The sequence below is a fragment of the Plutella xylostella genome, chromosome 4, assembly GCF_932276165.1.
Source record: "Plutella xylostella chromosome 4, ilPluXylo3.1, whole genome shotgun sequence".
NCBI lineage: Eukaryota > Metazoa > Arthropoda > Insecta > Lepidoptera > Plutellidae > Plutella > Plutella xylostella.
Genome location: NC_063984.1, coordinates 10,668,613 through 10,679,502, shown reverse-complemented (window position 1 = coordinate 10,679,502; position 10,890 = coordinate 10,668,613). Strand labels below are relative to the sequence as shown.

Genomic DNA, 10,890 nt, shown 5'->3' with positions numbered 1-10,890 from the left:
CAAAGAAGAAATTGTTCTTTGTTGGAGAGGGACAAAACAGTTTATTAGTTAAAACGTTTTGTAACTTCTCTATGAATAAGGGGGTTAGTTTTTAAGTCTTTATTTTTCTCCACTTATGTCTTGGGTAAGAAATTAGTTGGTGTAGCAAGTTAATGGAAGTAGGTATTTAGTTTATTTATCTACTTTAGTTCTAGTATCTATAAGATGTATGTGGTCAGTGCCATCAGTATTATACATAGATGTTGGAGCCAGCTGAGCGATATGAAACTAAAGTCAAGGGTTTTTTCATGAAAGTTAATATTTTACACACTAATCTCTGTTTGGAAAGGGTTCTCTTTTGAGAAAAACGGAGGAAACACTTGAATCCTATAGATAGACGCTGGGGGTGTTTTGAAATTGTCGTAGGTAAAATCGAATCCGCAGTGTTTTGTTGTAGTATGTTATTTGAACTACATATATTCTTTCAAAATCAATGGGGTTTTTTTTATTTATTATATTTAATTGACAGCTCAAATGGCTCACACATCTCTTGAAGGTTACGAAGTCATATCTAGTTTTTTATTTGGTAGTAGTTGTGTACTTAATTCCAGTCTAACATTGGACAAGTTTTAAAGCTTATTTCAGTAAATCATCTATTCATCATAAGTTTGGCGGTTTGTTCACTAGTCAAATTAAAAACAAATTTCAATACAAAACATTCGATACAGCACTCATTCCGACAAAATGGCAAATTAAATTCAAAAAACCTTCGAAAATACTTACATTTGAATAAGAGCGTTCAATAATAACAGCAGAATACACTACATCTATCATTTGACATCTATCTGAACTTTAATTTATATTATTCAATCAAGAAGCAAAAACCTCCTTTACTACTAATTTTCACCTCCTTTATTACACCACCTCTTCCGACCAAGTACAAAAACAAACCGCCAAACCAAAAAAGCGTCAGCAAAGCAAAGTCTCGCTTGCAGCCTTTACCCGGAGCGAGCGCGGTACCCGTGGGTGGGCTGCGTGGCGTCCGGCGCCGAGCCCAAGGAAGAAAGGGTGTCCCACGGGAGCGAACTGTTCATGGCCGCCGACTCCAAAATGATCACCATCGGTGGAGGGTAAATATTCCCCCTATATTCATACTTACATTGATGATATTCCAGCTTGCACCCGGTCCGAGCTAAGTACCCGTGGGTGGGCCTGTGCACGGATGAAGAGAAGCCGGTTCTGCCGGGGGACGCCCCGGTAGTGAAGCCGTCGGCTCATGCGACTTCCTTGTTCATGGCCGCCGACGGCAATATGATCACGGTTGGCGGAGGGTATGTCCAAAACACAGCGGTGATGGGTTTGCAGTGCCGGTTTTTGTGATGCATTTTTGACCTGATTGGTTTTGGTTTGGGTTGTATTAACAGGGTTTTTGGTGATGTTCAGGTTTGGAAGTAATAATGGCAGAGTTTATTTCGCTATTAACTGTTTTTGCATGATTAAAGACTTGAGCTCCCGTAAAAAATCCAACGCCATTTTTTTGTTATTTTCATTTTTGGTGTGCTCTCAGGTTCCCAGGATGTAAAATTAATCCAAACTAACCGTTCATACCATTTTGGGTTCGGAGCATAACTAACCGTAACCATTTCCAACACAATTGCAACCATAAACTAACATTTTCCATTCCACATTCCACAGGGACGGCCAAGCCATATGGATGGACGAGAACATTCGGTTCGGCAAGACAGACCGCTGCTCCACATTCAACAACCCTCCTCTCTGCCCGAGCGGGGACTTCGAGATACGCGTTCTAGAGGTCTACGGCTTCTCCGGAGCGTAGGGCGCCATCTAGCGGACAAGAGAAGCAATCTCTACCTTAGCCGTGTTACATAAATGTTGTTACGGTGTCGTCGTATCCCAAAAGTGTGATATTTGTGTTATGTAGGTACGTATGGTGGTCGCGGAGCAATAAGTACGCTAGATTTAAAGGATAAAAGACGTATTTTTTATTTTATCTAATGTGAGTATCGCTTAGTTCGCCTGAGCTGCCACTAGATGGCGGCGCTGTGCAGTAAAGCGATTGGATAGTTAAGTTTGTGAGGCAGAATAAGAAGGCAATATAGGGTGCTTATTACTCTGAGACATATTGTCCGATCGCCGCTTAGGCAGCGCTGTGTTCGTGTATGTATCAAAGCTGTAGACATGTATGTCCCGACGTAACGGTGTATATTATGTGCCTCTCGTTCTGTACTGTGCTGTCCGAGCAAGACAACGAAATTAGGGGAACCACCGGCGTCCCGCTATGTAATGTCGCATGTTTAAAGACCATTGTGTAAGTACAAATGGAGCTACGGCATTTGTGAAACGTCTGTGCGCTCATTCAAATATCGATCTTAGCTATGGTCCTTAAGGTTCACATCAACCGCTACTCTTTGCATGACACTCACAGACGTGTCATAAAGGTCGTAAGTCCAGATTTTTCTTGTTGGATAAATACGCTTAATGTAAGCAATATGTACCCACGTCTATTTGTCTCTCAGTGTTGATCAAGGCCTAGATGTGTACGCGTTAGGTTTACGGTTCTGGACAACAGCGGTGCGGGAAAGAGAAAGAACATTCCAGTGAAAGGGAGCCTCGCACGTGATTGGTCGATGCGCTTCAAACAGATTCTCGGTTTGGAGAGGGCAATTCAAATTTTATACTTCTCCTGAAGGGCTAGCACGGGGCGCAATTAAGACGTGACAAAAGTTTTACATCGCGCTCATACACATGGCACAGCCTCAAGAGCGAGCGCGACCGAGAACTTTTATCACGACTTAAATGATACCCGTGCTAGACCTCCAGAGGTTATAAGGCTCGTTGTCTGACAACATTGTTTGTTCTTCGAAATATGTAGATGAAGTTGATGTTTTAAAGCGTTTTAATACATTTGTTGATAATGAAGCTGGCGCGTTGACCCGCATATGACAAATCAATCTATTGGCTTGTAAGATAAAAATTGATTCGGTCCATTAAGCAGTATTCGGTGTTATAGTATGAAGTATCTTCAGTAGTAGGCGCTTGTAGGTTCACTTTTACTCGGCCCAGGAACATATGTAGTGTTTGCTCACAAAAATGTACCAAAGATATACCTATAATTTCAATATGGACACTGCCATTTGAATTGGTTACAAGTTAAGTATTAATTGAGTGCCAAAATTGGACCACACGAAATAGCCGTTTTGGCTACGCAATAAACCTTTCATTTGCTTGAACATTCGGAAATAAATTATATCTGAAAGTGAGTAATTGGCCTAAAATACGAATATCTACGATTTAGAGTTATTTCACCCGCAGTCTTTCATTCACTTTATTTTTAGTTCTAAGTGTTATTTATAGGTGTCACAGAATAGGAAAATATCAAATAAAATATATATTTTTGTTATTCTTTGAATGTGTAAAATGTTTCATTTGAAGGCAATCTTTTAGATAACCGTTTTCTATAGCTGGCAAATTATTTTGCGTCGTAACTTTGTTACTGATTTTAGTACCTACATTTATAAACATAATTATATTTTTTTACACATGTATATTGTGTAGTATTGTTTTTATTTTGACGAAGCTATGCGTGGTGAATTTATATGTAACTTGTGCAACACGTTGCTTTGGTATATACTGATCTATTCATAAACATATCCCTTATAGTACAAAGGGTTACTTCCTCAGGCCATATCATGTAATGCTTTTTGTACGGAATCATTTCAACATACTGGTAAATAATGCTTTATAAAAACACATTGCCAGTATAAAAATATAATATACTTATGGTAATGTTGAAAATTCATTATTTTCCAGTAAACACCTGTTTTAATTTATAAGCGGGTGTATGAGGTATTAAAACTTTAAAACACAAGTCTTTTGCCAAGAGGCTGCTTGTATTTTTTTTGTGAATAAGAATAGTATTTATTTGAATATTTATATATTTTGTTTTGACCTAAACGTTATATGAAGTAGATTAGATTACGTTTGTATTATATAATTTTAATTCGTAAAAATAGGTCCTTTTTGTTGTAACTTTTGTCACAATGTGACAAATTTGTCTGTCACAAAAATGGAAGAATGTCTATTGTTTAGCTCGCCTTGTAAAAATGCTTCCCGGATGCGTAGGTACTCTTCGTACAATACCTATGTAATTCCAATAAGACAGTCGATATCTGTGTGGAATATTTGATTATTGTGAACTAATACAGATATAATTAGCTGTAATTATTAGTCTTTCGTTAAATAAGGTTGCCGTGTATATGAATTTGTTAATGCTCAGCCTGTTATTTATCGAAATTTTGTGCCCTAACCTGGCCACACTAGTGCCTGTGGGGAATCCTAGTCGGATTCCACTTTTAGTCTATCTATAAAACTGCGATTGTTCCAAAAATGTAGATGCATATGACTTGTTTTCAATTCAGATTTATTTAAGTTATTTATTGAATATGTAGGCAGCGTATGGATTTATCTAAATGTTGTGAAGTCACCCCGCGGCCGCCAAGATTTTAAGTATTGTTATAAATTAAATGTCGTAAACTCAATGTGTATGTTTGTGAGTGCAGTGTCCTGAGACTAGCGAGTAGGGTGGGGCCGCGGGCAGCCGTTAGCTAAGGTTTAGTTGATCAGTGTACAGTCTAGTCTTACCCTGTTATTATTATTATACTACATACATATTTACGAAATGATATTTAAATTTGCGCTATCGTATCCTGCTATGGACTGTAGGTGGTTAGTTAGTTTGTAAGTACATTCTAATGTAAAGTTTAATGGTTATTAATCTCCGTTCTCCTTTCAGTATTTGTGGTGTATATTTTTTATCTCAGGCGAGCATATCTCATGTTATTTGACAGTGTGCGAGGCTTGGGGCGCGGGGCTTGCAGCTTCCATGTAATAATTGCAATATGAGAAGCATCCTGCGCCCGTCGGTTGTGCGTGTGCGAATGTGTAGGTAAACATGTTTATGGTAAATGTAAATGTTGCTTTATGTCTACAAAATATATACCTAATCACGTATAAAGATTTTCGTTTTATTTGTTCCTTGAAGGTATAGTGAAAAGTAAAATAAGGGGCTGGAATGGTAAACAGCTGAACCAAATCTGAGGCCGTCGTCGAAGGTCTAGCGATGACCGATAGGTATTAAAGCTGTAGCATGAAATAATAACTAGGCCGCTTTCCGCCGCCCTAGGAGACTGCCGCCCACTGCTTCAATAGCTTGGATCGTGGATGCTTGCGGTGTGTGCACATGGTGGGCATTACTGAGACATCACAATCCAGACATTTTTAAAATATTATACTAGTCAGTGATTCATACAAAACACCGTCATATGGCAAGAGTACAAAATGTAGAGTATAGTTGAAAGATTGATAAAAGTAAATGTTAGTGATTATAATTATCTACTTTGCAATGATCTCACTGAGGTGAGATAAAGATACTTGTAAAAAGCATTAGGACATTCCTACCCAGTACCTATCCATATTTCTGATGTTCTATAATTAATCCGTAAATAGTGCCATCTAGGAGTAGACCAAATAACTAAAATAATAATGAAAGTGCTTGTTCTGAGAAAAGGGCTGTCAAGTGATAAATCAATAACAAAAGTTTAGTATGGCAACATTTTTGTTTTTTAAATTTATCTATGCCCCTGGCTATCATGGCGAGCTCGTCAAGGTCTGTTTTCCAATTTATTTTTATTTAAATTCCTAGTGTTTCGTTGTTTAAACTGTCCAAAAAAGTAATATTTATGTTCATTAAGTGTCTACGTAAGTTAGTAGGAATTACCGGGTTGTTTCCACTCTGTTTGCGATCGCGCCAAAACACTTGTTGTCCTCTCGTGCTGATTTCTATTTTGCTTTTGTACTAATTTACTTTTCGTTGTGTTTTTAGAAGTGAGACAAATAAAGTGGTCTGCTATGCTCACCCTGACTCGCCGCTCATCGAAGATTACAGGGCAGGTGACATGATCTGCTCTGAATGTGGGCTAGTGGTCGGTGACAGGTAAGCGAAATTTTATGCGAAACTCTTACGAAATTGCAACTGTAAGCTTTCTACTCTTGTTGTAATATCAAAGCTGCGGCACGCCGTGTTCAACATACCTAGTACTTGATTTCTTTATTACTGATACTAGCTTTATAATTTGTTGTTAAAACAGCATGTAACTTTCAGGGTTATAGATGTGGGTTCTGAATGGCGTACATTCAGCAATGAGAAGTCAGGGGTCGATCCATCCCGTGTGGGAGGTCCGGAGAACCCCCTGCTGTCTGGTGGAGACCTCTCCACCATCATTGGTCCGGGCCGAGGTGATGCCAGCTTTGACAGCTTCGGTGTATCCAAATATCAGAATCGCAGGACCATCAGCAGCACAGACCGAGCCCTGATCAATGCATTCCGAGAGATTAACACCATGGCCGACAGGATCAATCTACCAAAAACTATTGTAGACCGTGCTAATAACTTATTTAAACAGGTTTGTTGGACTATTTTAGATTTGTTATTAAGTATGCACTGTGTCTGATTGTTACTGTAAATGTTCTATAATAGATGTCAATGAAACAGGTTTCAATTCAATCTATTGCATCATTAACATTTATCAAGTAATATTTCTAACACTCTATTGTAAAGTAGATAAATCAGCTGCAAAGTTTTTGAAATGCTCATAGTAACAACACACCTAATAAGTGTACTAATTATTTAAATTCACAGGTACATGATGGCAAAAACTTGAAAGGCCGAGCAAATGATGCCATAGCCTCAGCATGTCTCTACATTGCATGCCGACAAGAAGGAGTGCCCCGCACATTCAAGGAAATCTGTGCCGTCAGCAAAATCAGTAAGAAGGAAATTGGACGATGTTTCAAACTGATTCTGAAGGCGTTGGAGACTTCAGTGGACCTGATTACAACGGCAGACTTTATGTCCCGTTTCTGCTCAAACCTGGGACTTCCCAATTCAGTACAAAGAGCGGCCACACACATTGCGAGGAAGGCGGGCGAGCTGGACATTGTGTCGGGTCGGAGCCCTATCTCTGTGGCTGCAGCTGCTATCTACATGGCTTCTCAGGTGAGATGGTGTTAATGATTAATATGAATTTTGTTTGAAAATCTGCTTCATGATTCCGCTAAAATCATTTTTAAGCTGACTATACCTTTCTATTATACATGGTGTTTGCATGAGCCTGGCACAAAATACTTTTTGAGAAAAAAGTGCTGTTACATAATTCACTTGAGCAATCAACCTTTCCGTAACTTATACTGCCTCCATGATTCCGTACAAAAAGAAGAAGTAAATAACAAGGAAAACTCATTACGTTAAAAACAAGTACCTATACAAAACATATTTTGAAACACAAACTCAGAAGGCTATAAGTATCTGAACTTCATGAATCACCTGTGCTGTAGCTATAGTATTTATATTTATTTAGCCAGCGTAGTTAATTACTTGTAATGGATAATAACAAACAACTGCATTCTTACTGAAAATACATAACAATGATGTATTTATGTTAACGTTTATGACCCATAAAATCAATTTGTTTTGCTTTATAATCCCATAAAATCAATTTACATCTTCTCACGGTACCATGCCGACAATTTCAAAACTGAAATTATTGGACTGTTTTGAAAAATAATTTGACTACAATTTGTGAAATAAAATACATTATTCTTAAGTGGAAGCCCACTTTTAATCCAGACATGCTTAGAGAAAGCCCTAGCTTGAAAAATCTTAACTTATATTATGTTTACGTTGTTCCTCAGGCATCAGAAGACAAACGCAGCCAGAAGGAGATAGGAGACATAGCCGGAGTGGCTGACGTCACCATCAGACAATCATACAAGCTCATGTACCCCTTCGCAGCCAAACTGTTCCCGGATGACTTCAAGTTTGCCACACCCATCGAGTACCTGCCCCAGATGTAGACGTGTACAAAACTTTACCCGAATTTTGTGGGGTAAGGTGCTGATTTTATTCTGCTCTGTTACATGGTGATCTGTGGGTTTCGATTAAAAGGTTGCATGCTAAATTTCAACAAGAAGACAAGGCGGTTTGGTTTAGAAGCCGTAATTTTTGGTAATCAAATCACTAATGGGGCGAGAAAGCGAGTCCATCCGCCATTTCACCTTTGGTATTTAAATTATGAGATAGGTATTGATATTGGTTTTAAATAAACCATTTATAGACAGGTGCTATGTAACAGAGTATGATGAAATGGTCCATTTATTAGTATTTTCGTCTAAAATGTTAACCCAATAGATATTAGTTGCTGTCTTCTTAAGTTTTACACGATAAAGTGTTGGACTATTATTTCTTCTTAGTGAGACTATCAATAGACTTTTACTAAACTCAACATTCAATAGATGTTTTAGTAAATACACATAGAATAGTCGATGTTAAATTTTTGATCCACCATTAAATATTACTTGCACTACTAGAGTTACATACATACAACATTATAAAATTAAAACTTATACTTACTGAGCTTAAGATGAACTTACGATTGTATTCAAAACATACTAGTGTGACTGAGTATAACTTATTGAACCTATAATCATGTCATGTAACTAACTGGTCTCATAGTTCTTCAATTCAAACGTTATTATATATTCTTGTTTATAATTTTCTATTACTTATTTGATATAAGATTTACAGTCGAATTCATAATATGTATGACCATGCTTATTATCTTGACACCTATAACGAACATCTTATAACTCCAATGAATAAATCGATGGTTTCGTGTTTATAGATGTTTATGGAATCGAATGTTGTACTATTAGAGATGAGACATGAGCATATTTTCTTTGCATATCACTTGCATAAGCCATTCATTTAAAAGGTCATTCACCTAATGGCTACCAAATTAAATTATGTGAATGAGTTTTGTTTTTCAAAAACTTAAAAAGGTTACTTTAGACCTGCATGTGGTCAAACTTAAAATTAAGTTAAAACATAGATTTAAGTGTATGAGGACTTGTTTACCAGACAAAGTTGTGTTATTTTATGTGATTTAATAATAGAAACATGGAAGGTTCTAGAAGACTTCCTGTATCCACTGTAGGTGCGAATAGTTTTCCTTAATTATAAGTTGAAATTCGTGTATGTTTTCTTCAGAATAAAGCGCATATATACAGATTTATTTTCTGTAGATGGCATTAAGTTACGAGGGGTGGGGGTTTTGAAGTTATTATTAACATCAGACTTGTGAAGTATTTCGTTAATTTTTTGAAGCTTTTACTAAAAGACATTTCTTTACATTTACTTTTCATTTACATGTACTTGAGTTAATTAAAATGTGAATCTGTAAAAAAAACAATCGAAACATAAAAAATATAAGTGTTATTTAAGACTGTTACGACAAAACTGTCAATAGCTATGTATTTTTCTTAAAAGTATAAAATTACTACTTCTTACTACTAGATGGTACTAGTTTTACCTAATAACGATGTACTATTCGTAATTAATAAAGACAAAATATAAGTGTAATCAATATCTTTTCTTGCGTATCCTAATTTGTTAATTTTGTTATAGAGTCAAGGGGGTCCTGACCTAGCTCATTAAATAAAAAAAATCTTCAGTATGAGCACCCTCTGAGTCACATCTTTCGGCTTACCATAATACGGCTTTAGAAACACCCTGTGTGTATATTTATATTAAGTATAGCGATAAATTTCAAATTAAAATTTCTTTATTTCACCAATTTTTATAGTACAGATTAGTTTGAGTTCTGACTTCCGAACCGAAAAAGTCAGTGCTCTTCCAGTTTGATGTCTTAGGTGATAAAATTTAAAGATTAAATAATACTAGATTAAGGGCTATGGCATGCAGCATGCAAATTATAAATTATTGTTTTTGAAGAGAAGCAATAAGTATAAGAAACTCAAGTGCTTAGACTTAATGAGAGTACTTAACAAAAAAATACATACATCCGAAGATTTAGTGCTTATTCTAATTCAGAAACAAAATGCTCACGAAAACCTAATGTCTAGATCAGTAAAAAAGTAGTAGTTAGTAAAGTTACTGTTTAATTTCTAATACACACTCAGTTTCAGTATAGGTCAGTTTTTGTATTGGTGATGATTTTTGAAGAACTTTTTATTTTATTGTGGATGTTTAGTATTTTATTGATTTTGTTATACATAATATATATAGGGACCGAGAAAAGGGAAGAATTTTTGCGCAAAACCAGTTTTATATACCTTGTTTGGTTCACAAACACGATGGGATCTTCGTTTCGGGGGATTTTGTGTAACGAGAGGAGTTAGAGAGTGTTGTTTAATTATAATACTAAGTAAGAAAAGTTGTTGGACTGTTAGAACCTCACAGTGTGCATAGAGGAGATGAGTAGGATATAGGAAATTGCGGAAAGTACAGACCTTGAAGACCGCTCGTTGTGCAATCTCCAAGGGAAGTAGTATCGTCTTAGGAGCACCGCCCCACGATAATATACACAGTAGGTACATCAAGAGCGACTGGCACAGGGAAAAGTAGACCCTTTTTAAAATATGAGGTTCGGCCACTTGTCTCAGGTTTTTAAATAAATATATATATATATATATATATATATATATATATATATATATGAGTTTTCGAACTCTTGATGTAAGAAGGCTGATGTGGGGTTTGAATCTGAGATTTTCATCTATTATAATACCTAGATAGTGCATGGAGGCAACTTTTTGAAGAGGGACACAGTGGCAAAAAGTAGGTCTTGTGTTGGAGTCGCAGTCATGGGCGAATAGTTTGAGTTCGTCTCGAGGCTGAGTATTGTTTCTGATTGAAAATGTAATATATTTTGTTTTTGTGGTATTCAGCGTAAGATAGTTATCCTGTAACCATTTTGTGACCGCGTCCAACCCAGCTTGTGCGGCAGCAAAAGTATCTTCCCAGGATTTAGATTT

General features: G+C 36.7%; 2 protein-coding genes across 9 annotated transcripts in view; both read left to right on the top strand.

Annotated features, from left to right (window-relative positions):
- LOC105389728 (GTPase-activating protein skywalker) overlaps positions 1–5,014 on the top strand; it is a 52,952-nt gene extending 47,938 nt beyond the window's left edge. For 5 of the 8 annotated variants that reach the window (XM_038121386.2, XM_038121383.2, XM_038121389.2 and 2 more), the window contains 2 exons: positions 1,155–1,310; positions 1,675–5,014. In XM_038121386.2, the coding sequence (XP_037977314.1) occupies positions 1,155–1,310; positions 1,675–1,816 (298 nt within the window). In that variant the 3' untranslated portion in view covers positions 1,817–5,014. Of the gene's footprint in view, positions 1–974; positions 1,110–1,154; positions 1,311–1,674 lie in introns of all 8 variants that reach the window. The other 3 variants (XM_038121385.2, XM_038121387.2, XM_038121390.2) reach the window with 1 other exon arrangement.
- A 566-nt stretch (positions 5,015–5,580) lies between these two features.
- Positions 5,581–9,475, top strand: LOC105389729 (transcription initiation factor IIB). Its single transcript, XM_011560897.3, has 5 exons — positions 5,581–5,665; positions 5,882–5,992; positions 6,161–6,461; positions 6,698–7,054; positions 7,750–9,475. The coding sequence occupies exons 1-5, from the start codon at positions 5,634–5,636 to the stop codon at positions 7,909–7,911; spliced, it is 963 nt and encodes a 320-aa protein (XP_011559199.2). The 5' UTR covers positions 5,581–5,633; the 3' UTR covers positions 7,912–9,475.
- Positions 9,476–10,890: the final 1,415 nt, after the last annotated feature.